The sequence below is a fragment of the Mobula birostris genome, chromosome 24 (genome assembly GCF_030028105.1).
Source record: "Mobula birostris isolate sMobBir1 chromosome 24, sMobBir1.hap1, whole genome shotgun sequence".
Taxonomy (NCBI): Eukaryota; Metazoa; Chordata; class Chondrichthyes; order Myliobatiformes; family Myliobatidae; genus Mobula; species Mobula birostris.
Window position 1 is genome coordinate 34,257,896 of NC_092393.1, and position 26,675 is coordinate 34,284,570.

Consider the following 26,675-nt stretch of genomic DNA (forward strand, 5'->3'; position numbering starts at 1 on the left):
GCTAATGTACTGATGCAATTACAAAGAAAGCATGACAGCAGCTATATTACATTAGGACTTTGAGGAGAATTGGTATGTCACCAAAAACACTCACAAATTTCTACAGATGTATCAGGGAGAGCAGGTAGGTAGGTAGAGGATCAGAAAAGGAGGAGAAAATATAGTTTTCTTTTAATATAGTGTATTGTAATGTACTGTTGCTCCAAAACAACAAACATCATGACATATGCCAGTGATATTAACCTGACAAATTCTGATTCCCCCTGTGGGTGAAAACACCTGTTTTCATACCTCCTCTCTAATCCTTCAGTCCCCCTAATTACTTTAAAATCAATTCTCACTGCTTGTTCCTCCCTTTACTAAGGGAAATGGAGTAAATTAAGACCTATCTCAAACATCAACCTTAAACATCCTTGGAAAAAAATGGTAGAAATAGTGAAAAATATCAGGAGTTGGACGATGAAAGACAAACTGGAGGATGGTCTAATTTCCTGTTGAACTATGCAAGATCAAATCAACCTTTAAAATTACAAATTGCTGAATGAAGCAAGATTCCAGTAATTTCCACCCAACAGGCTTAATTGAAGAAATGGGGACAGAATATGAAAATCATGGTTACAAGCCAAGTTCAGGAAATTTTGTTCAGGAAAAAGTTAAAGTTCACAAGAAAAATGTAGCAAGACATTGTCACAAATAATGGGTGGGGGGGAGAAGTATTTTTGCAGTGTGGGAACATTGAGTTTTATGACTCTCAAGAGATTATTTTGAATCAAACATTTTTCCAAAAAAAAAAAAAAAATTGAAGAGTGAGGAAGGACTGTAGCTTTTCCAACTAAAATAACCTACAGATTAAGTTGCTGGGTAATAGACATTTGTACACAAAACACTAAATTTGCACACCAGATGAACTTGTGCCATTTGAAACTGATTTTTTTCATAATTTTGTGAAATCCTATTAAAAATACTTTAAATAAGAGGACAACACTAATATTCATAGAAGGGGATAATTTGTGCAGGCCAACACTTTGAAATAAAACAAATTTAAGTGCATAGAAATAAAACAAAAGGTCCGATATAAACCTCACATTGCAAACAACTATCACCTGAAAAGTAGCACTAATGGAGACATGCAATACAAATGATGCAATCTGTATCATGGGGAATAAACATTAACAATTCAAATTAATAATAGAACTACTGGAATATTGCTGCCCAACAAAATATTCCCATAGTTTCCCAATTCTATTCTAAATCTGAACCATCAGAATTCTGCTGCCGTGTCATCCAGTATAAACTAGTTATTGAAATGTCAACTAAAGAAAGTTGGTTTTTGAAGTATCTGTACATTGCAATGGCTGCCTTATCACACAGAATATGGTAGAACAAATGGGAGAATTTAAACTTGCCTTAATGGGAAGGAAAAGGCAAAATAATATAGGGAGAAAAAAAAATCACACAGAAGCATGCATTTAAAGAAAGTGCACCCTGAAATAAATAATTAGCCACGGAAATGTGAATAATGCAGTCTATAAGAATATATCAGTTACTTCTCGTCAAAAAGAAACTACAACACACCATGGAATTATTCCACTAAAACAATGATTCTAAACAGATTTAAAAACATGTATATAAATGGAATATTTTGCTTTTTAGAAAAAAAAACATTATCCTGCACTGCTACTGTTCACTCAGGACATGCCGCCAAATTTTAGGATGTGGGTTACTATGCACAACCAAGCTTTAAATATTGTGGACAATGAGCTTGCTGAATCTGCTTTCATCAAAAATAGCGACAAAATAATGGTTCTGAATTTGACTACTTTAGAGGCTTTTGATTAAAGATTAAGGAAAGTCAGATTATTCCAACTGTCCACAATTCATGCAGGCTCGATGCCGTTCTTTTGAACATCCTAATTACAAAGGGAGCATAATGCCTTACACAGCATTCAACATGTAACAGTACAGATTCCAAGTTTTTCACTGCAAGTAAAGACCAACAAAATATCTGGCTTCATTGAAAATGAGCGATATGATCCAGCAATTCAAAATACTGAAAGACACAAACAGTGAAAGACGCAAAACACTAGCTTAATGCAGGAGTTAAAATCTCCTAAATAGCGAATGGGGAAGATAGTTGATTAACCTACAGCAAACTAGGTCATGATCATGGAAAACAACTGAGTCACATAGAATGTGTGTGATTTGTTTATGGATCAACAGGAAATTGAATAAAGAAGCAGTTAGAGAAAGTCAAAATATGCTTTGTTGACACAAACATTATTTCTTTCAGACATGCATATTTTTGATTGTTCTCAATTTGTTGAAAGTGTTTTTTTTTATAAACCAAGTCATGTTAGTCAGGCAGAATTAAGCACCCATAGCCACAGTGCAGACAATGCGGTAATTGACCAAATACTATGAAACATGAACACGAAGCAGTACAATGCCTGTGTCAGATTTCAGATTTACACAATGAATATTGGAATACAGAACAGTGGTAATGTTAAGAAAAGGTCACTGTGAAATTTTCAACTTCAAATCAAAAAATCAGTTACAAGATTAAATCTGATTAGTTGTTCAAGTCAGAAAATTATAGAGATCTTCTCTTAATGCTTTTCCCTTTGCATTTTGCTCATGTTGCTCAAAGCTTAAAGAAAATTCTGACCTGCAGCTGCTACCCCAATGACGACTGAAGCCAAGTAAAAGGACCATGTGAATGGCTCAATGAAAACTGCAATATAAGCACTGAAAAAGAAAGAAAATTCAAGATAAAAAAATAAATACACCTAGATGCGATTTCTTTAAGTGCAATCCTTCCATTAAAGACAGGATTGTGTGAAATACTTCGATTACAGGCGATGGTATGGAACTGAAACCTCTCTCCAAAATGAACAATATTTTAGCTTTTCATCAAGTACTTATTTTCTTAGTTGTCTGTATGCTGCACCCACAACATCTCCCTTAGAGACCATACTGGTACACCCAAATCAAAACATTGTCAAGAATAATTTTCTTGTCTTGGGAGTAATAAATATGCCAGTTATATATTTAATTGTTTCCTGTACCTGTACATTAACTTTATAGTGTGCACAAAGATTGCATACCAATATTAACTTTTCACACCAATGTGAATAAACTCGAAGTTCCTCAAAGCATATTCCTTCTGTCATCATTTTGCCCAGCCACTTACCAGGTTAACCCCTTTGCAATCTCTACCTAATTCTGTTTTATATCAGCAGCAAACTTAGAATACTTTACACCTAGTGACTTCATCTCATTCATTATATAGACCATATATAGCCACATCTCTCATCCCATGCAGGAGTCAATTAATACCTCCATTTTAGTCACAAAAAAATTACTTGTTATTTTTTCCCTCTGGTTTCTGTCCAGTAACCAATCCATGTATCAAATCTAATTTTTATGCTACAAACTGATGTTACTTTACTGAATTCTTTCTGAAAATCTTAAAAACTAGAATCACTATTTCTTCCTCATGTATATCAATTATTAACTGTAAAAACACAAATGCAAAAGCAGAAAATTCTCAGTTAGATTTCAAAACTATCACTATACCTGAAAATATTTATTAACAGCAGCAATCCAAATACTTATGTTGCTGGATATTTACACAAAAGAGTGCTAAGAAAATTGATAAAGGCAAACAAACTTTAATTTCGTTTTATTCCAATTTTTTTTAATCCAATAGATAAAAAAGCAAATTGTACGCAAGATAATTAACAAGATTACTGTACTTTGATAAAACTTGAGTCATATTAGTCGTGGGGTTCTTCTATCTGCTTTGTAGAAAACTATCTGCCTTTTCAAAATAATTAAACAATTTCATGCACTCTACATAAAAATGTTACTTGGGAAATGATTTTGAAAAATGCAAAGAATGATTGTAGTGCAAGGTGCAGGTTGGACTGAGAGAAACATAGACAAGAATATGGACATGATTAAACTCACCTGTACACTAATCCAGAAAGGAACATGGAAAGTCGATATCCCAAAAGAGCAACAATTGATGGAGTCAACAAATTGGAAGCAGAAAACACAGTATAAATTATGGCCAAACTATAAGAAACACAAGTCAATGTTAGCATAATATTTCATTGGAAATAATTATATCCCCTACTATATTTAATATGAATAAAAGAACAGCAACTGAAACATACATTAAATTTACTTCTCAATAGTAGATGAAATAGTACAAATTATACTTCAATGAAGGTGTGTAAAGGGTAGGATTAATAGCTCAGTGTCAGAAAAATCTTAATAAAGTATATTCCATAGAAGAAAATAAACAAAAAAAACCTGGTATAGCCACTTCCGTGAAACCGAGTGCTATTGATACTCTTGATGACGGTTTGCTGTTAAATAAAAATTAATATTCGAATTAAAAAAATAGCATTCTTCCCATCACTCAGTAATATCTCTACATTTATCCTAGTATTTCACAGCTATGCCCTTTAGCAATGGAAGCTTCTGATATCTTTTAGCTCTCTGGAACAATGACTCCATATTCATTATGACTGTTTTTTATTTAGGCACAACTGTTTTGGCAAATATGTTCATCTAATTCGAAAGAATTATTTGCAAGTAATTGATATTTACTAGAACTGGACCGTTATTTGTTTAGTTGCTGCAATCAATCTAAGTTACAAAAAGATGCATCAATAGGGAGGTATAATCTACCAAATACTAATGCAAGTTTGAAAATATTTCGCTGAGAGACTTCTGAAAAAATTACATTTTGCTTGTTTTTACTACACTTAATTCATGAAATAGATTAGTTGAAGCTTTCAGTTGAGATGAAGAACACTAGTGCTACAAATTGTATGTAGAAGATACAAGAGGTCAAAATAATTGGATCTTCAACGATGGCAAGGTAAGACCACTGTAAAAAGACAAACTAAGATTAGTTGGACAGACGCAAGAGAGGCTGACAGAATATTAACTATAAGGGGAGTGGCACAGAGCTAACAGTTTAACATTGTTCAATACTTTTCTTCCTAACCCTTAAATGTAAGGCCTCTGAAAAATCAAGAAAATGTTGATCTTGTGAAATTTAGTTTTGACTAGAAATCAATATCCACAAAAGCCAGCTTTTCAGTTGCAAACCCACAAAAGTACTTTCGTTGCTCAAATGATCATTAACAAATCCTATATACAATGCCTTGAAAAAGCATTTAGCCCCCACAACTACGTTCATATTGTCTCATTTTCTAAATTTAAAATATATTGAAGTAGGGTGGCTTTGAACTAGTCTACAAAACATGATGCATTATGTCAAATCAAAAGATAAAATTCCAAACCTGTCAACAATTCACTAAAAATTAAAAATCAAAATTGTGAGGTTGATACAGTATTCATCCCCTTTGTATTTACTATGCCATTTGCTCAGGTGTAATATATTAGCTTACCAACTCACCATGTTTGATGATGTAGAAAATTGGAGGATCACTTGTTTTCAATGAATTAATTAGGATACTGCCTCCCTCTGCAAGGTCCAACAGTATGGTAGATTTTCAACAGACCGTACCAAAATGAAGACAAAAGAGCATTCAAGACAAATCAGGGGTGTGAAAATAGAGAAGCACTAATCTGGGGAAAGCTGTCCCTCAGAGCTCAGTGCAATCATGAAAAAGTTGAGGGGGAGGTAATGTGGAACCACTGCCTCACTGTAGAGCCAAGGCCACATTAGTTGCCAGAGAAGAATGGCAGTTGTAAGAGGCTACCATGACTCCAACAGTCACTCTGAGTGAGCTGAAGTCAGTGGCTGCAAATGATTTTCATAGCTTCACAATCTTAAAGTCTTTGTGCAAAAAAAGTATGGAAGTGTGGTAAGGAAGAAGCCCTGGCTAAAAAGAAAAAGCATATCCTTGCCCATAGAGACTTTGCAAAACGTCACTTAGAAGATATTGAAAAGATGCGGAGGAAGGTCTTGTGGTCAGATGAAACTAAAGTAAAACTTTTTGGCCTCAGCACAAAGCGGTACGTGTGGCGTAAATCCTATACAGCCAGGTAAAACCATCCCTACTGTAAAGTATAGGGATGCTTTTCACCACCAGGGACTGGAAATCCGGTCAGGATTGATGGGAATATTAATGCTGCTAAGCACAGCAAGATCCTGGATAAAAACCAGCTAGCCACTGCCAGAAAGCTTAAAATAGGGAGGAAGTTCATCTTTCAGCAGGACAACCCAAAGCGCACAGCCAGAACAACTACAGAATGGCTTCAAATGAAGAAAATTGATGTCCCTGAGTAGTCCAGTCAGAGACCTACCCTTGAACCACTTGAACATCTCTGGCAAGATCTCAAGATTGCTGTCCACTATTACTCCCTAACTAACGAAAAACAGCTTGAGCAATTTCGCGAGGAGGAATGGGCAAAGTCTGCTCTGTCACACTGTGCAAAGCTATAGTACTTACCTGAAAATACTACTGGCTATAATAGCTGCAAAAGGTGGTTCAACTAAGTACTGAGCAAATGGGCAACTGCTAACACGTCAGTTTTTGAATTTTTAGCTTTTTCTGCTTTACAATTTTTCCTGCTTTTTGAGCCCTATGAAAAAGAAGCACGTGATTCATAAATAAAAATTCCCAGTAAAACTGATTAAAATCCCTGGTTGTAATACTCATTTTTGTGAACAAAGTGTTGGGTCTGAACACTTTCACAAGGCACGGTACACTCTATTTTCTGAACAATTAAGTACTGACTTTTCACTGGATATAAATAGTTTGGGGATGTACATTAAGGGAGCGGATATAGTGTACAAACAGAAGTTACAGCAAAGGTCCTTATCATCAATATAAAATCCTTACAAACTTAATTACTACTTAATGATAAATATACCTAGATTCAAGTCAAAGCCGAAAACACTCACCTCAATATTACCGCAAGTTTGAAACGCAGTGAAAACGAACATAAAAGCAAATCCCAAAATTATAACATTCGTTAATTTCCATCCTTCTGGCGTCATGACTAAAGACACTGGTTAGATTTTATGTCTTTCCACACTGTGAAATAAATTAAACCTCACTCAACTGCAGACCTGCTCTAAAAGTGAATTACCCTCCCCAGAAACCAAGATCAGCAGGTGACCGGAAGCGTCGTGCGCATGCGCACGCACCCAGGTCTCGTGCTGTTTGTTTCTCCTCAGATGTAACGCTGTGTTAATAGTCCGTATTTAAGCATCACTGGTTAGATTTTAATGTCTTTACACGCTGTGAAGTAAATTAAATCTCACTCAAACGCCAATCTGCTCTAAAAGTGATTTACCTTCCCCAGAGACGAAGATCAGCGGATGACCGAGAGCGTCGTGCGCAGGCGCCAGGGTCTCACGCTGTTTAAGTTTCTACTTAACTGTAAACTGTGTTAATAATTGGTATTTAAACAGACGGATAATATAGTGGCATTTTGCAACGTTTTTCTAAGGCTTGTGTTTTTTTTAAACAAATATACTGTAATATTAAAACTACAAGATCCCGGAGGGTTCATGCTCTAATTATTTATTTCCAATATTTGGAACTGAAAAAAACTTCTAAAAAGTATCGGGAAAGATTGTTTTAATTGATATATATATATATATATATATATATTTTGGAGGGAGGAGTTATGTTATGGATGAGGATCTACTTCCGGGTTAAGCGCCACCATCTTGTGATTGTGTTGGGTTCGGCCGTCGGTTTGTGTTGGGTTGCTCCGGGCTGTCTTCAACACCTTTAATTTCGCCTCGTCAAATAAAGCGAATCTCAGTGAGGATGAGTTACGGGAGGATGCCGCCGGATATCGAAGGAATGACTTCGCTGAAGGTGGACAACTTGACGTACCGCACATCCCCCGAGACGCTGAAGCGCGTGTTCGAGAAGTACGGTAAAGTGGGCGACGTCTACATCCCCCGCGACCGCTTCACGCGTGAGAGCCGCGGCTTCGCCTTCGTCCGCTTCCACGACAAGCGCGACGCCGAGGATGCCATCGACGCCATGGATGGCGCCGTGTTGGACGGCAGGGAGCTGCGGGTGCAGATGGCCCGCTACGGTCGGCCTGCCGAGTCGCACCGCAGGGGGGGATCGTCTCGTCGGTACGCGGGCGCTTACGGCAGGAGAAGCCGCAGGTTGGTGGGACTCCTCTCCCCTGAGGGTGTGGGGGGGGGGGGTATTCGCACGGTTTTATGAAGTGAGAATTACCCTGTCTTTATATTTGCAAGGACACGGAGAGTGAAGCTTTCTAGGTAGAAAGTTAGATCGAGTTCAAACGCGTAATTCCCTCAAAAGGCAAAAGAGTAAAATTGGGCTGTTCGGCCCGTCGATTTTTTTCCGGTATTCCATCGTGGCTGATTTAAACCCATTCCCCTGCCTTCTCCCAGTAACCTTTGATGCCCTTCATATCAGGAGCCTATCAACATTTACTTGGCCTCCTCAGCCGCCAGAGGCAATGGGTTCCATTCTTAGGGAAATAGCAGTTTCCAGAGTAGGTTGTATGGTCGGCACAACATTGTGGGCTGAAGGACCTGTAAGGTGCTGCAGATTTCCATGTTCACCCCACAGGTATTTTCAGGATTTTATAAAATAAAGTCAGCAGTACATGCTGAACAAATTTTTATTTCTGGTAGTTCTGAAAAGATAATGTGGAGTTTCTTGAAGCCAGTACCAAACCTACAGTTTTTTTGAGTGATTGCAGCGGGTTTCTTCTGTGAGATTTGTTTTCCTCTTTTTATTTTAGCTATGCTATCAAATAGACGCCGTAATGAGGGAGGCAATGTTTTTATCAGGCGCGTCTCTCGAAACATTGAAATTCAATATTTCATTTTTCATGATAAGCATGTACTCCTCGAGTCTGGCTATAATGCTTTTCATGTTGTGGCTGAACTCGTACTATGAGCTATTAAAGTATTGTGTTCTTTAAAAAGTTTTGTTGATGTTTACGTCATCGTAATCAACAATTTAGTAGAAAGATGAAGGGTTTCGGCCCGAAAAGTCGATACTATTCTTTTCCGTAGATGCTGCCTGGCCTGCTGAGTTCCTCTAGCATTTTGTGGGTGTTGCTTGGATTTTCAGCATCTGCAGATTTTCTCTTGTTTTCCACAACGTTACAAACGGTTTAAGTGTGGGGGGAGGGGCGCCCGGCGGCAACAGCCCTTTGTTGGGACGAGAGGGAGGTTAATGTTAATCGGAAAGTATCCATTCAATTTTCATTGAGTTTATTTCCTTAATCCGTTATACAATGTTAGTTGGAAGTTTCATTTTTAGTGGATTGATGTTTTTATCTTGGTTCACTTTTGTTGATCCTTATGTCTTGAGTGTGGTTGCATGTTTTGTTCATTGAGTTTGATTGTGTGTAAGTGCTTTATGCATTTTTGATGGAGTAGCGTGCTTCCTGCCATTAGAAGCTCCTGTTAATCTATGCAAACTTTTTTTGTGAAGGTGATAAATTATTTTCTGTGATGTGTTTCAGTTCATATCCAAGTAATGCACAGACAATGAGGCCGGTGACTAAAAAATTTCAGTGGAAGTGGGGATCTTGTTGATCATGTGCAAAATAAACTTGTACTTTGTTAGAAGAAGATAATTAATTCTGTTTCGAATGTAACTGTGAATTGTATGTGTGGAGTTTGGATAAAACAAAGTTCATTCTAGTCAGCATCGACTTGTTGGGCTGAAGGACTGTATTGTGCTGTATTGCTGTCTGACTCTATTGGTTATGCTGTGGATAGATGTTCTGCCAATACTTGGTTTTGCTTCATGTGCAGATAAATTATTCAGATGAACAAGTTCATGAAATGAGAGTTTACTTTCTGTAATAGGAAATTAGCAACAGCTTTGTGTATTCATCACTATTTAGTACTTGATTTTCCTTCAGTTCTGTGTATTTTCATCACTTAAGATATCCTTTGTTTCTAGTCCTAGAAGACGCCGCCGATCTCGTACGAGATCCAGAAGTAAAAGCCGAAGTAGGTCAAGATCTCGTTACAGCAGGTCCAGATCGCGTTCATTTTCTCGATCTAGATCTCGTTCCAAGTCTAGATCTGTTAAAAGATCAAGGTCAAAGTCGAAGTCAAGATCAAGGTCCAGGTCACGATCTAGAAGTATATCACGGATGTCTCAAGGGTCAAAGTCAAAATCCAGATCCAAGACACCAATTAATTCAACTTCTCCACAGAAAGATGGAATTGAATCTCCGTAAAGTGGTAAATTGCACCAAAGTGAGTAAGTAGATTTAACTGATGCCATTATTTTACGATCTTTTAAGCTTTTTATTGAGTAACTTTGGGAAGAATGTAGAGCTATCATCAAGCACATGTAGGTGATTGGCATTGAACTATTGTGTAATAAATGGAGAATATTCTTGATAAAGTTTTTAACAGTTAGATGCAGTGGAACTTAAGTTATTAAGAAAGATTTTCCATCACTGATATAATTTGCATTCAAAACCATCATCTTTCACTGTGTCCTCTTCACTTGATAGCAGCTGGTCTTGTTAAACGGAACATCTATTCAGTATGGAAAATTATTAAATAATACTGCTGACTCAAGTACTTTTGTACTTGATCACTTATTATTTAGTGACTTCACTTCTGATGGCAGCCTAGAGCAAAAATTGTCATTTTAGAAACTGGAGATACTGGCTGAGAAATTTGCAAGATGCCAAGACCATCTGAAATCTCCCAACATGATACTGATGGTTGCCCTTTCTTTCAAACTCCCTCTGAATTAATGGAAAAAGAAAAAGGATTTCCCCTGAGATCTTACCATGAAGTAAACAATATCTAGAAGCAATTTTAACTTGCATCAACTGTGTTTGGTACTGTATGAGCTAAATGACCAAATAGATGAAATTATAGAACAGTCATGCTCCCAAGATGCTATCCCTTCTAATTTGGCTCTCACCTTAATTTATCTTTCACATTTGAGCAAAAGCAGCAGAAATAGAACATAGATATTTCTTTCATGGAGGTAATGATGTAGATATTGAGAAAACGATGTGGGCCAGAAGTATTGTATCCAGTTATTTATTTATAATTTCTTCCAAGGTATACTTGCAAATGTCTTGTATCCATTTTATTAAAGAGTGCAACATGTTTAAAGCAGCCTCATTATTCAGTTACGTTTGGTTGCACAGTGATGCAATATATAGTACAACCAGTTTAAGATAACATTGCATGAATACATTGCTTTGTAGTGGGTTTAACCTTTAATTTTTCGAATCCTGTAAAGTTTCTGTAACAATAGCTGCAGAAGGGCTTTAGCCTTTGGAGGGTTCGTGAGCCCTGTTGCAGTCCAGTTCTGCTCCCAAAATGATTGTTGCGAAGAGCCTTGCTGTCTGAAGTTTAATGGTAGGTAACAGCTGCTGATAAATATGATTCAGAAAAGAATTCAAAGAGGAAAAGCGTCACAATATTTGCATTGGAAAGCTATTGAACTGAAGTTAAAACAGTATTAATGTTTCAGCTTAAGAGTAGTTGTTAGAATGTGAACTAGACCTCTGTTACCACTGGATCTCTTCTAATTTAATTTAAACAAAAAAGTCATTAAAGTCATACACTTAATGTGCAACATTCATATGAAACAATCATAAATGAATGCTAATATAATGGATGACTTTGCTGAAACATTTGTAGAATAAAATTGTTTTGTGCTCATGATTTCACCTATATCTTATTTACCCACTCATTGCTCTGGGCAACTTAGGAACTTTCTACAGTTCAGAGTTTTATGCACCCTGTTAAATTAATCATAATGGTAGAAATACACACCAAATAATAAAAGGTGGTAATGAGGTAAGATCCATTGAGAATATCACTATGCATCATTGAATTCACCTTGATTTACTGTATCTTAACTGGTGTTTTGCCCCTTTCCCTCTTGCATACCTGTGTCCAGATAGATAAAAGGAAGTACATAATTTGATACTTCTACCTAAGTCTTGAAAACTGTCAACTTTTTGAAATGGGCAAAATATCAAAAGATATATATTGCACATTGAGAGTTGTTTCAGACAACTGATGAATCAGCAATCTTAGGATTGCCAGAGGAATTAAATTGATGTCAAATATCAGATTGGACATGATCTTGAGTGAGAGAACGTACAGGAGTGATAATGTGGTTTATACTTATTTTTGGGAATAATTACTACTGGTGGGGGGGGGAGACATTGATTTTTGGGACACTGAGCTGGCTGAAGTGATTTGTGACTCTGGTTTTGGTAATTCAGTTTTCAAAAACGCTTCTATTTCATGCTGTTCCAGTTATGTAGCACCATGTTCACACTGACAGTTGGGTGACAGAGTCTGAAGCTTCAGACATTGAACAATACAGCACAGGAACAGGCCCTTAAGTTGTGCTGAACTAATTGAGTGAATCAAATGAATTAAACTAATCCCTTCTGTCTACATGATGTCTATACCTTCATTTCCACCTTGTTAATTTCTTTCCTGACAGACTGCAGCCTCTGTTTACCCATTGCTCTCCTTATGCCTGATTTTTCTTACATTGACTGTGGTTTCTATTTCACATTTTAAAAACTTAAATTAATCCAGCAGTGAGTATCTTCAAACTATGACACACACACGATACCAACACTACTCTGAAAGCAGATTGCTTTTGCTTAGCAGTTTAGTGGTTCTATACTTAGGACTTCATGAAATGCTGTAGCGTACTTGTTCTACATTCTCAACAGTAATTTGCATATTTTAATTTTATCCTTGGCCACTAAACCATAAAGATGATAATCCAATATCTAATCTTTAGTTAGAGTATATTTATCAATTCCTGTTAGATTCCTCTTTGGAAGTAAAGCTATGGTGAATTTTTGCTGTTACACAGGATTTTAAAAAGTTTCATGTTTTTAAAGGAAACTTGCAGTTAAGCAAATAGTATACAGGAAGTAGATAACTATCAGATGCTATGGAAACTGAAGTTGCTTTTTGCAGCAGCCTTAAATTTTGTACTTGTTTGCAAAACTAGTTTTAGTAAGATGTTAGAATTAACTGCATTTTTCATTTTCACAGCATTCAAAATCCCTTTGGCATACTAATAAAACTTGTTGCCCTACTCCCTTACCAACTAATGTTTCTCAATTGAATTCAAAACTACCAAAGTACATGGCATAAAATCTTTGGTCCCTGATGTTTAACATTTTAATTTTGTAATATTAGTCAAGTCAACAGGGTCAGCAATTTGCTACGTATTTCTAGTTGTCACGAGTATGTGGTTGTGGACTGCTTTCGACAACTGCAGTCTTTGTTTTGATACTCCAGTGATGCTAGATCTGGGTTTTGATCAACTGTTAATGAAGTAGCAGTGATTTATGTTCCAAATCAGGAATCTGGTGAGGCTGGGGGATCTTGGAGGTGATGTTTCAGTGATTTTTGCTGTTATTCTGCGGGGTGGTCGAGGTCATATGGCCGTTGGTACAGTTGAGGTAAGCTTGGTGAGTTGTACTACATATTGTAGCTTATTTGCACTGCTGGGGCAGTATGCTGGTTGTGGAAGGATGAACATAGAGTGCAATGACAGGTAATGATGAGCTTTGGCAGATGTACCTGCATGGTCCAATGGTGAGTATTATGTCAAATTGTTGGTACATTCAAGTCTTGAATTGATCATATAATGTTATGGTAGTTATTGGTAAATGAAATTATTCTAGTTAGCATTGAAATAAGCACTATTTAAATAATGACTGCCACCTGAGATTTTCTTGCTCTAAAGTTGGAGTTCCCAACCTTTTTTATGCCATGGACCCCTGCCATTAACTGAGGGATCTGTGGACCCCAGGTTGGTAACCCCTGCTCCAAAGTAACTGGGAATCTCAATTTAAATAGACTTTTGAATTGAGTTTGGTTAAAAGCAATGATGTGATTGAGGATTTCCAAGATAATGCCTTAAACTTGGGTTTTTTGACATTTTACATTAAAATATGCTAAATGAACCATTCGTTTGAAGTATTGCAGAAATACAGCAAATATTGAAGGTGCTATTCAAATTTCAGACTATATTTGATACACTTAAGCATCAAGAGTAATATGCAGCACTTTCAATGAGAGAACATTAACCTGACACATCTCATTTTAAACATTTCCTTAAATTGAAAATGTAATTCCCAAGAATTTTTTGGAAAATTGTCTTTAAGTTGCATTATTTTTGGAAATAGAATTTTTAGTAGAATTTGATTCACATAAACAAATGCTGTTTTAATGTGTCTGCCATTAAGCTTCCGCAAAAAGTGTGATTTTTGGTACTGTTTACGTTTTTACCTGTTCTGGGGTACCCATATACAATGTGCAGTAAAAATTGTCAGTTCATAATTGTCAAATTTTCTGTTAGTATTTTTGTTGTTCTTGTACTATGTAACCTTAAAGTAGAAGGCACCCCACCTTAATTCCAGTTTAATAAATAGTTTTCTTGAAATTGTATTAAAATTATTGAGGTGAGGAGGAAAAATAGGCCTTTGTCAGTTGTATAACTGTGTTATTTTATAGCTTTATGAGTTTACATTTTAACTTCTCTTTATTCTAGATATTCTGGGTGCCTGGAAGAATTACATGATGCCTTGCAAGAAATACCATCTCTTGCCATCTGTATAGGTGATGGAGAGACCTTCTTAAATAAGCTGTGATGCGTTTAAAAGGTCATTATAACATAATTGTTTATAACATGTTTTGTCAGTTTTAAGTTATGAATTAAAATTAGTGTCTGAGAAGGCTTTTATATGTTATGTGCCATCTGTGTTGCTATTACTTCTTACAATTTAGTGAAATGCTCGACTTCAGATGCATTTTGGTTGGATACGTACATAAGGTAAAAAGCATGGAATGTATTTCCAGGTTTTGTAATGTTTCTTCCTGTACACAAGTAATTATCTTTTAAATTTCAATTTGCATATGTCTTTTTTTCCATCCTTTTTTTATTTCAGTCCAATACTAATCTTATTGTCTCATGTATTTTTGTGCACTAGGCGCAGTTGTGTAGCAGTTCTGTAAAGCGGGTTAGCTGTAAGGTGGCGTGTTGCAGTGCAGTGCAGAGTGCTTGGCTGTGTCCTGTATTCTCCTGATTGCTCCTGTAATGATGCCTTGACGTGCAGAAAATATGGCTGTCCACTAAAATGCCTGTCAGCTGCACCTCCAGAGACCTGGCTGCGTGTAAATTATGGAGCAGGCAGTAAGCACCTTTAGCTACCTTGTTTTTATACTTGGTAATTGGTTTATACTTTTACACATTAAAATGTTTAGAAAGCTGTTAATTTTGAACTCAATTGTAATTAACAGTTTGCTTGAGTATAAAATCCTGTATTTCAGTAATGTCATTAAAGGTTTTTTCGTCGATGTTAATTATTCTGCATTTATGACTTGATGTTGAATTCAATGACTGGGAATCATGGGAATTAATGTAGCGAATACAAATAATTGGTGGTGTTAAAAGATCTCAATTTTTAAAATTAAGTAGTTAAAATCATTCCATTATAATACAATTGCAAAGGTTTTGGATTCTAGTTTTTTAAGATATATTTTCAGAACAGTGAAGAGTTAAGCCTCTGCTCCAATAAAGCATTTTGTAACTGAGTTCTTATACACAAAATTATGATACCAAACCCTTGAGTTAATGATTTTATTTAAACTTGGATTTTATTCATTGCATTTGATTGAGTTGAGCCACACCCAGAAATTGGTTTGAATTTTTAAAGCTAATTTATTCCCTTGGAATTCTAAATGAGCTGTATTGTATGTGTGCTAAGTAGGTTATTTAATTCCTGAAAAAGTAAAGCTTAACAAACATAAGCATTCGTTGTTAATAAAAATATTGCAAGAACTTTAAGCTTAAGCATACATGGGTGAGAAATGACAACACTTAAGGTCAAAGATTTTTTTACTCCATCAAAATTGGCAGAGAGTATAAAAAGATACTACTTTGCTAGAAGGCAGAGTTGGTGAGAACAGGGAGTGTCTGAATGTCAGCAACTTTAGTCTGCATAATCACTCTAAAAGCCAACAGTTGAGGCAGAAAAGTGTTGTATCTCCAGTATTACATTGTGCTCAACCAAAGGTAGAATGCAGAACTAAAACAGTGGGATCTTTGCATTACATTTCAAATTAGGTGAATGTTTTAGAAGTATTTTAAAATTAATTACAATAATGTATGAAGTTATTTGAAATTGAAATCTAACTTGCTGCTGGAACTTTCCTTGGTGACATGGTGGGGGGGGGGGGGCGCGGAATTAGTAATCTGACTGGCAATATCAGGGCAATATTCAGTCCCAAGGGTAAAATAGCAGCTGCAATATTGTGCATTTATTTTTAATGGGGTCAATATGTGTATAGTATAGAATATTATGTACAAACATTTAAAAATTCTCAGTAACACAAAACCCGGTGGTACATAGTGATGGCAGTAGGTTGATGAGATGAAATAGGTATTCCACTGTCTCCTGCACTCCCAAGTTGGATTCTTGGGTGTGGATCCATTGTATAGTAATTATATTAATTAGTGTTTTACTCAATTGAAATGGAGGCATTGTCTTTTGGTCCTTCTGGAATCAAATTCTGCAAAGCAGGATATTGCAGAGTGAGTTGGATACTTGTGGACTTTACGTGCCAGTTTTAAAAAGCGATTGTGGCCAATCAGAGTTTGTCTGCAGAGTAGGAGATTGCTCGGGTTATTAGTAATTTAGCAAGGGCCAACGAAAAGCTGTAAGCAGAGAGGCCATTGTTGGACTGGGTCAGGGTTAGAGTGAGAGTTTCTAGTGAGGACAGGCAGAAGCTAAGGGTGCTGAATTGTAGTGTCCATTGTGGGAGCGGCCTTTGGAATGGGTCAGGATTAGAGTTGGAGGCTGGCTCAACAGGGTTTGGGAAGAAAAGGCAGGGGCTAAGAGTGCTGTATTGCATGGAATCATTGATTTGATTGTAGAACTTGAGCTGAATAGGTTGGGGCCAAATGTATCATGAGTTTGGCAAGAAAAGGCTAAGTAAGTGACCTATGTGAGTGAAAAACAAAGGTTTCAGAGAGAAATAACAGGTAAGTGGATTTTTTTTTGGTCTAAATCCTTAGCTCGGTAAGACCACAAGACATGGGAGCAGATTTCGACCCATTGAGTCTGCACTGCTCTTCAATTATGGCTGATCTTTTTTTTTTCTCTCTCAACCCCATCCTCGGCCTTCTCTTCGTAACCTTTGATGCAGTGTCCAATCAAGAACCTATCAATCTCTGCCTTAAATACGCCCAATGACCTGGCCACTACAGCTGCCTGTGGTACAAATTCCACAAATTCACTTCCCTCTGGCTGAAGAAATTTCTCCGCATCTCAGTTTTAAATGAATGCCCCTCTATCCTGTGGCTGTGTCCACATGTCCTAGACACCTCCACCATGGGAACCATCCTTTCCATATCTACTCTGTCCTGGTCTTCCAACATTTGAAAGGTTTTGATGAGATAAGCCCCCTCATCTTTCTAAATTGCAGCAAGTACAGACCCAGAGCTCTCAAACACTCTTTGATATCCCTTTCATTTCCTAGAATCATCCGTGTGAATCTCCTTTGAACCCTCTCCAATGCCAGCACATCTTTTCTTAGATGAGGAACCCAAAGCTGTTCACAATACTCAAGGTGAGGCCTCACCAGTGCTTTAAAAAGTCTTGGCATCATATCCCTGCTCTTGTATTCTAAACCTCTTGAAATGAATGCTAACATGGCATTTGCCTTCCTCACCACCGACTCTACCTGCAAGTTAACTTTTAGGGTGTTCTGCACAAGGACTCCCAAGTCCCTTTGCATCTCAGATTTTTGTATTTTCTCCCCATTTAGAAAATAGTCTGCACATTTACTTCTACTACCAAAGTGCATGACCATGCATTTTCCAATATTGTATATTATTTGCCACTCTCCTGTCCATTCTCCTAATCTGTCTTAAGTCCTTCTGCAGCCTACCTGATTCCTCAACACCACCTCCCCCTCCACCAATCTTCGTATCATTTGCAAACTTGGCAATAAAGCCTTCTATTCCATCATCTATATCATTGATATACAGCTTAAAAAGAAGTGGTCCCAACACCGACCCCTGCGGTACGCCACTAGTCACTGGCAGCCAACCAGAAAAGGATCCTTTTATTTGTACCAATCAGCCAATACTCTAACCATGCCAGTAACTTATCTGTAATACCATGAGCTCTTAACTTGGTAAGCAGCCTCAGATGTGGCACCTTGTCAAAGGCCTTCTGAAAGTCCAAATGTACAACATCCACGGCATCCACTTTATCTATCCTACTTGTAATCTCAAAGAATTCCAACAGATTCGTCAGGCCAGATTTTCCCATAAGAAAATGATGCTGACTTTCCCCCATCTTGTCCTGTGTCACCAAGTATTCCATAACCTCATCCTTAACAATTGACTCCAAGATCTAACCAACCACTGAGGTCAAGCTAACTGGTCTATAATTTCCTTCCTGTTGCCTTCCACCTGTCTTAGAGTGGAGTGACATTTGCAATTTTCCAGTCCTCTGGCATCATGCCAAAGTCTTTTGATTTTTTTTGAAAGGTCATTGCTAATGCTTCCACATTCTCTACCGCAACCTCTTTCAGAACCCTCGCATTCAGTTCATCTGGTCCGGGTGAGTTGTATACCCATGGGTCTTTCAGCTTTTTGAGCACCTTCTCCCTTCTCTCACTTCTCTTCCCTCACACACTTTAACATCTGGCACACTGCTTGTGTCTTCCACAGTGAAGACTGATGCAAAATACTCATTTAGTTCATCTGCTGTCTCCTTATCCTACATTATTTCTCCAGCCTCATTTTCTAGTGGTCCTATATCCACTCACATCTCATTTTTTATATACTTGAAATAGCTTTTACTATCCACTTTGATATTATTTGCTAGCTTGCTTTCATATTTCATTTTTTCCCTCCTATTGATTCTTTAGTTGTTCTAGGTTTTTAAAAGCTTCCCAATCCTCTATCTTCCCACTAATATTTTCTTTGTATGACCTCTTTAGCTTTTACATTAGCATTGATTGCTCTTGTGAGCCATGGTTGTACTATTTTGCCATTTCAGTATTTTTCAATTTTTGTAAAACATTTATCTTGCACCTTCTCATTTTTCCTAGAATCACACACCACTGCTGCTCTGCTGTCATCCCTACCAGCCTCTCCTTTCAGTTACTTTGGCCAACTTCTCTGGTGCGACTGTAATTTCCTCTACTCCACTCTCTCCCTATTAAGCTCCCTAATTGCTTCCGTTTCTTGACATAACACCTAATCCAGTATTGCTGATATAGTAGGCTCCAAAAAGCCATCCTGTAGGCTTTCAACAAACTTACTCTATTGAGATCCATTACCAACCTGATTTTACCAATCGACCTGCATGTTGAAATCTCCCATGACTCTGGGAGTAGGCAGGATGCCAGGCTGAATGCTCCTCCTGTAAGATGTGTGATTTTAGGGTACCCAACAGTCCCTGATGACTACATCGGGTCGTGCTCCTGTTCGGCAAGGGAGGCTGAATGTGTTCGACCATCTGAGAGGGTGGAAACTTCGTAGATGAAAGTATCACTGGAGTGGAGTACAGGCTTCAGAGAGTAGATAGGTGACCACTGAGAGAAGTAAGGGGGATAAGCAATCAGTGTACGGTTCCCCTTTGGCTATTTCCCTCAACAACAAGTAAACCCCTTTGGGTACTACTGGGGGGATGGGGGGTGACCTTTCAGGTCACAGTATAGCAGCCAAGCCAGTGGCTCTGAGAAGAGTAAATTCAGGCAGAGTGATCGTGATAGGAGTCTTGATAGTTAAAGGGACAGACTAGAGATTCTGTGGTTGAGAAAGATGTCAAGATGGTGTGTTGCCTCCGAGGTGCCAGAGCCAGGATGTCTCAAAGCAACTGCAGAATATTTTCAAGGAAGAGGGGTGAGCAGCCATAGGTTATGGCACACATTGGCACTAATGACATGGGTAGAAAAGGGAAAAAGATCACACACAGTAAAGGGAGTTAGGAAAGGAGCTAAAGAGCAGGACCTCTAGGGTGGTAGCAATCTGATTACACCCAGTGCCTTATGCTAGTTAGGACAGGAATAGGATGATAACTGGTGCAGAGGGGAGGATTTCAGAGTTGTGGATCATTGGAACCTCTTTTGGGACAAGGGTGACCTGTATAAGAGGGGACAGGTTGCATCTAAACTGGAGGGAAAGCAATATCCTGCCCTGAAGGTTTGCTACAGTGTGTTGGGAGGGTTTATATTAGTCTGGCAAGTGGATGGGAACCAGAATGAGATCATAAGATGTAGGAACAGAAGTAGGCCATTCAGCCCATCGAGTCTGCTGCACCATTCAATCATGGGCTGATCCAATTCTTCCAGATGCCCTGGCTAATCAAGAACCTATCTATCTCTGCCTTAAATGCACCCAATGACTTGGCTTCCACAGCCACTTGTGGCAACAAATTCCATAGATTTACCATCCTCTGACTAATTTACCCACATCTATGTTCTAAATGGATGTCCTTCAATTCTGAAGTTGTGCCCTCTTGTTCTAGACTCCTTGACCATGGGAGATAACTTTACCATATCTAATCTGTTCAGGCCTTTTACCATTCGGAATGTTTCTATGAGATTCTCCCCTCATTCTCCTGAACTCCAGGGAATACAGACCAAGAGCTGCCAGATGTTCCTTGTATGGTAACCCTTTCATTCCTGGAATCATTCTCTTGAATCTTCTGTGAACCCTATCCAATGTTGGTATATCCTTTCTCGAATAAGGAGCCCAAAACTGCACACAATACTCCAAGTGTGGTCTCACGAGTGCCTTATACACCCTCAACATCACATCCCTGCTCTTGTATTCTATGCCTTTATAGTCATTGTCATACTTTATTGATCCCGGGGGAAATTGGTTACAGCTGCACCATAAATAATTAAATGGTAATATGTAAATTATGCCAGGAAATAAGTCCAGGACCAGCCTATTGGCTCAGGGTGTCTGACCCTCCAGGGGAGGAGTTGTAAAGTTTGATGGCCACAGGCAGGAATGACTTCCTATGACGCTCTGTGTTGTATCTTGGTGGAATGAGTGAAATGAATGGCAACATTGCATTTGCTGCCTTCGCCACTGACTCAACCTGAAGGTTAACCTTTATGGTATCCGGCACAAGGACTCCAAAGTGCCTTTGCACCTCTGCATTTTGAATTCTCTCCCCAACTAAATAATAGTCTGCCCGTTCATTTCTTCCACCAAAGTGCATGACCATACACTTTTCAACATTGTATTTCATTTGCCACTTCTTTGCCCATTCCCCTAAACTAACTACAAGTCTCACTGCAGGCTTTCTGTTACCTCAACACTACCCGCTCCTCCACCTAACTTTGTATCATCGGTAAATTTAGCCATTAATCCCATAGTCTTAATCATTGACATACATCATAAAAAGCAGTGGTTCCAACACCAACCCCTGTGGAGCTCCACTGGTAACCAACAGCCAGCCAAGATAGGATTTCTTTATTCCCACTATCTGTTTTCAGCCGATCAGCCAATGCTCCCCCTATGCTAGTAACTTTCCTGTAATTCCATGGGCTTTTATCTTGCTAAGCAGCCTCATGTGTGGCATCTTATCAAAGGCCTTCTGAAAATCTAAGTTCACCACATCTACTGCACATCCTTTGTCTATCCTGCTTGTAATTTCCACAAAAAATTGCGGTAGGTTAGTTAGGCAGGATTTTCCTTTCAGGAAACCACGCTGGCTTTGGCCTGTCTTGTCATGTGCTTCCAGGTATTCCATAATCTCATCTCTAACAATAGATTCCAACAACTTCCCAACCACTGATGTCAGGCTAACAAGTCTATAATTTTCTTTCTGCTGCCTCCCACCCTTCTTAAATAGCGGAGTAACATTTGCAATTTTCCAGTCATCCGGTACAATGCCAGAATCTGTGGATTCTTGAAGGATCATTGTTAATGCCTCTGCAATCTCTCCAGCTACTTCCTTCAGAATCAGAGGGTGCATTCCATCAGATCCAGGAGATTTATTCTCCCTTAGACCATTAAGCTTCCTGAGCTCCTCCTCATTCGTAATTTTCACTGCACATACCTCACTTCTTTGACACTCTTGAATGTCCAGTATGCTGAAGATGTCTTCCACTGAAGACTGATGCAAAATGCTCATTCAGTTCCTCTGCCATGTGAGCATCTCTCATTACAACATCTCCAGCGTCAATTTCTATTGGTCCTATATCTACCCTCAACTACCTTTTACCCTTTATATACCTAAGCTTTTAGTATCTATTTGATATTAGTCACCACTTTCCTTTCATAATTCACCTTTTCCTTCCTAATGACCTTTTTTTAGTCTCCTTCTGCAAGTTTTTAAAAGCTTCTCAATCCTCTATCTTCTCACTGGCTTTGGCTTCCTTGTATGCCCTCTCTTTTGCTTTTAGTTTGGCTCTGACTTCACTTGTCAGCCACAGTAGTGTCCTTCCATTCAAAAATTTCTTATTTGGAATGTATCTGTCTTGCACTTCCCTCATTTTTGCAGAAACTCCAGCCATTGCTGCTCTGCTGTCCTTCCTGCTAGTACCCCTTTCCAGTCAACCATGGCTAGTTCCCCTCTCAATGGAATTTAGTTTCTCCTTCTCAAATTTCAAAGTGAACTCGAACATATTATAACTGTTCCCTAAGGTTTCCTTAACCTTAAGCTCTCTTATCACCTCCAGATCATTGCACAACACCCAATCCAGCACAGCCAATCCCCTAGTGGGGCTCAACAAGAAGCTGTTCTAAAAAGCCATCCCTTAAACATTCTACAAATTCTCTCGAAGTTCAGTACTGGCCAGGTTTTCCCAATCCACCTTCATGTTAAAGTCCCTGATTACCATGACATTGCCCTTCTGACACACCTTTCTATCTCCTGCTATAATTTGTAATCCCCATCCCAGCTGCTTTTCGGAGGCCATTAGGGTCCTTTTACCCTTACCATTTCGTAACTCAACTCAGAGACTCCACCTTCCAATCCTATGTCATCCCTAATGATTTAATATTATTTCTTGTACACAGGGCCATACCACCCCCTCTGCCTACTAACCTATCTTTCCGATACACTGTATATCCTTGGACATTCAACTCCCAATGACAGCCATCCTTTAGCCAAGTTTCAGAGATGGCCACAATGTTATACTTGCCAATCTGTAGCTGAATTTCAAGATCGTCCATTTTATTTCTTATACTGCATGCATTCAAACACACTTTCAGTCCAGTATTTGTTGCCACTGGCTGTGATTATGCCTCATCTCCTGCCTGTCCTTTCTATCATCTCTGTTGCACTCTATCTTTGATTTATTTCTATTTTCCCCTTCCTCAGCCCTATCTATCACTCTGGTTCCCATCCCCCTGCCAAATTAGTTTAAACCGTCCCTAACAGCTCTATTAAACCTGCCTGCTAGGATATTGGACCCCTTTGGTTTCAGGTGTAATCTGTCCTTTTTGTACGGGTTGTACCTCCCCCAGAACATGCCCCAATGATCCAGGAACCCGAAGCCCTGCCCCCTATACCAGTCTCTCAGCCACGCATTAATATGCCTGATCATGTTATTCTTGCATTTGTTAGCCCAGGCAGCAATCGTGAGATTACTACCCTGCAGATCCTGCTTTTTAGCTTCCTACCCAACTCCCTGAATTCTCTCTTCAGGACCTCCTCCCTTTTTCTGCCCATGTCATTGGTACCGACGTGCACCAAGACTTCTGGCTGTTCACCCTCTCCCTTCAGAATACTGTGCACCCGATCCAAGACATCCTGGTCAGAAAGTAAAAGGATGGAGAGGGAGATATCAAAGCTAATTTAAAAACAGGCAAGAGCAAGGCAGTACATAAGGGATATTCAATATTCAGGAGGGATAGACATGGAGGTGGGGTGGCGTTGCTGGTTAAAGAAGGGATTAACGCAATAGAAAGGAAGGACAGAAGCCAGGAAGATGTGGAATCGATATGGGTAGAGCTGCGTAACACTAAGGGGCAGAAGACGCTGGTGGGAGTTGTGTACAGGCCACCTAACAGTAGTAGTGAGGTCGGAGATGGTATTAAACAGGAAATTAGGAATGTGTTCAATAAAGGAACAGCAGTTATAATGGGTGACTTCAATCTACATGTAGATTGGGTGAACCAAATTGGTAAAGGTCCTGAGGAAGAGGATTTCTTGGAATGTATGCGGGATGGTTTTTTGAACCAACATGTCGAGGAACCGACTAGAGAGCAGGCTATTCTGGACTGGGTTTTGAGCAATGAGGAAGGGTTAATTAGCAATTTTGTCGTGAGAGGCCCCTTGGGTAAGAGTGACCATAATATGGTGGAATTCTTCATTAAGATGGAGAGTGACATAGTTAATTCAGAAACAAAGGTTCTGAACTTAAAGAGGGGTAACTTTGAAGGTATGAGACGTGAATTAGCTAAGATAGACTGGCAAATGACACTTAAAGGATTGACGATGGATATGCAATGGCAAGCATTTAAAGGTTGCATGGATGAACTACAACAATTGTTCATCCCAGTTTGGCAAAAGAATAAATCAAGGAAGGTAGTGCACCCGTGGCTGACAAGAGAAATTAGGGATAGTATCAATTCCAAAGAAGAAGCATACAAATTAGCCAGAGAAAGTGGCTCACCTGAGGACTGGGAGAAATTCAGAGTTCAGCAGAGGAGGACAAAGGGCTTAATTAGGAAGGGGAAAAAAGATTATGAGAGAAAACTGGCAGGGAACATAAAAACTGACTGTAAAAGCTTTTATAGATATGTAAAAAGGAAAAGACTGGTAAAGACAAATGTAGGTCCCCTACAGACAGAAACAGGTGAATTGATTATGGGGAGCAAGGACATGGCAGACCAATTGAATAATTACTTTGGTTCTGTCTTCACTGAGGAGGACATAAATAATCTTCCAGAAATAGTAGGGGACAGAGGGTCCAGTGAGATGGAGGAACTGAGGGAAATACATGTTAGTAGGGAAGTGGTGTTAGGTAAATTGAAGGGATTGAAGGCAGATAAATCCCCAGGGCCAGATGGTCTGCATCCTAGAGTGCTTAAGGAAGTAGCCCAAGAAATAGTGGATGCATTAGTGATAATTTTTCAAAACTCGTTAGATTCTGGACTAGTTCCTGAGGATTGGAGGGTGGCTAATGTAACCCCACTTTTTAAAAAAGGAGGGAGAGAGAAACCAGGGAATTATAGACTGGTTAGCCTAACGTCGGTGGTGGGGAAACTGCTGGAGTCAGTTATCAAGGATGTGATAACAGCACATTTGGAAAGCGGTGAAATGATCGGACAAAGTCAGCATGGATTTGTGAAAGGAAAATCATGTCTGACGAATCTCATAGAATTTTTTGAGGATGTAACTAGTAGAGTGGATAGGGGAGAACCAGTGGATGTGGTATATTTGGATTCTCAAAAGGCTTTTGACAAGGTCCCACAGAGGAGATTAGTGTGCAAACTTAAAGCACATGGTATTGGGGGTAAGGTATTGATGTGGATGGAGAATTGGTTAGCAGACAGGAAGCAAAGAGTGGGAATAAACGGGACCTTTTCAGAATGGCAGGCGGTGACTAGTGGGGTACCGCAAGGCTCAGTGCTGGGACTCCAGTTGTTTACAATATATATTAATGACTTGGATGAGGGAATTAAATGCAGCATCTCCAAGTTTGTGGATGACACGAAGCTGGGTGGCAGTGTTAGCTGTGAGGAGGATGCTAAGAGGATGCAGAGTGACTTGGATAGGTTGGGTGAGTGGGCAAATTCATGGTAGATGCAATTTAATGTGGATAAATGTGAAGTTATCCACTTTGGTGGCAAAAACAGGAAAACAGATTATTATCTGAATGGTGGCTGATTAGGAAAAGGGGAGGTGCAACAAGACCTGGGTGTCATTATACACCAGTCATTGAAAGTGGGCATGCAGGTACAGCAGGCGGTGAAAAAGGCGAATGGTATGCTGGCATTTATAGTGAGAGGATTCGAGTACAGGAGCAGGGAGGTACTACTGCAGTTGTACAAGGCCTTGGTGAGACCACACCTGGAGTATTGTGTGCAGTTTTGGTCCCCTAATCTGAGGAAAGACATCCTTGCCATAGAGGGAGTACAAAGAAGGTTCACCAGATTGATTCCTGGGATGGCAGGACTTTCATATAAAGAAAGACTGGATGAACTGGGCTTGTACTCATTGGAATTTAGAAGATTGAGGGGGATCTGATTGATACGTATAAAATCCTATGTTTCTATGATGGAGTGGATAGGTGGAAATGAATGTGCTTTAACATTAGGAATTATTATGGGTAAAGGCGAAGAACTTGGAGCATGGATTAGTACATGGAACTATGGTGTGCGAACATTACCGAGACTTGATTGAAAGAGGGACAGAAGTAGGTGTTTAACGTTTCAAGGTTTTGATCTTTCAGAAAGATAGTTAAGAGGTGGGGGAGGTTGCACTATTAGTTGGACAATAACACAGCTGTACTCGGGACATAATGGAGAGCTCATCCATTAGTTATATATAAATATAACTCAAAATTAGGAAGGCTGCAGTCACTCTGGGATTGTACTATAGACCTCTCCAATAACCTTGGGACAATGATGAACAGATATGCAGGTAGATTAATGAAAAGTGTTGTCAGAGGGGACTTCAACTTTTTTTTGAGATGCAGCTTGGAACAGGTTCTTTCTGTC

General features: G+C 38.9%; 3 protein-coding genes across 6 annotated transcripts in view; 1 reads left to right on the forward strand and 2 right to left on the reverse strand.

Annotated features, from left to right (window-relative positions):
• The window catches only part of mfsd11 (major facilitator superfamily domain containing 11), a 31,040-nt gene extending 23,784 nt beyond the window's left edge, over positions 1-7,256 (reverse strand). Inside the window, exons 1-4 of the mRNA XM_072242501.1 lie at positions 6,890-7,256; positions 4,318-4,373; positions 3,970-4,077; positions 2,666-2,745 (exon numbers count right to left, since the gene is read on the reverse strand). Coding sequence (XP_072098602.1) covers positions 2,666-2,745; positions 3,970-4,077; positions 4,318-4,373; positions 6,890-6,985 — 340 coding nt within the window. The 5' untranslated portion in view covers positions 6,986-7,256. The remainder of the gene's footprint in view (positions 1-2,665; positions 2,746-3,969; positions 4,078-4,317; positions 4,374-6,889) is intronic.
• A 379-nt stretch (positions 7,257-7,635) lies between these two features.
• LOC140187327 (serine/arginine-rich splicing factor 2-like) lies at positions 7,636-15,691 on the forward strand. Of its 4 annotated transcripts, none has more exons than XR_011883066.1 (4): positions 7,636-8,119; positions 9,906-10,207; positions 11,220-14,631; positions 14,959-15,691. XR_011883066.1 is itself a non-coding variant. In XM_072242508.1 (3 exons), exons 1-2 carry the CDS (start codon positions 7,767-7,769, stop codon positions 10,186-10,188), a joined length of 636 nt encoding a protein of 211 aa, XP_072098609.1. In that variant the 5' UTR covers positions 7,636-7,766; the 3' UTR covers positions 10,189-10,211; positions 14,520-15,452. The 4 variants fall into 4 exon arrangements, 1 of the variants encoding a protein (XP_072098609.1); XR_011883064.1 differs by having other exon boundaries at positions 9,906-10,211; positions 14,520-14,631; positions 14,959-15,423; XR_011883065.1 differs by having other exon boundaries at positions 14,520-14,631; positions 14,959-15,422.
• The window catches only part of mettl23 (methyltransferase 23, arginine), a 33,299-nt gene continuing 17,643 nt past the window's right edge, over positions 11,020-26,675 (reverse strand). Inside the window, exon 5 of the mRNA XM_072242505.1 lies at positions 11,020-11,352. Within this exon, the coding sequence (XP_072098606.1) occupies positions 11,190-11,352 (163 nt within the window). The 3' untranslated portion in view covers positions 11,020-11,189. The remainder of the gene's footprint in view (positions 11,353-26,675) is intronic.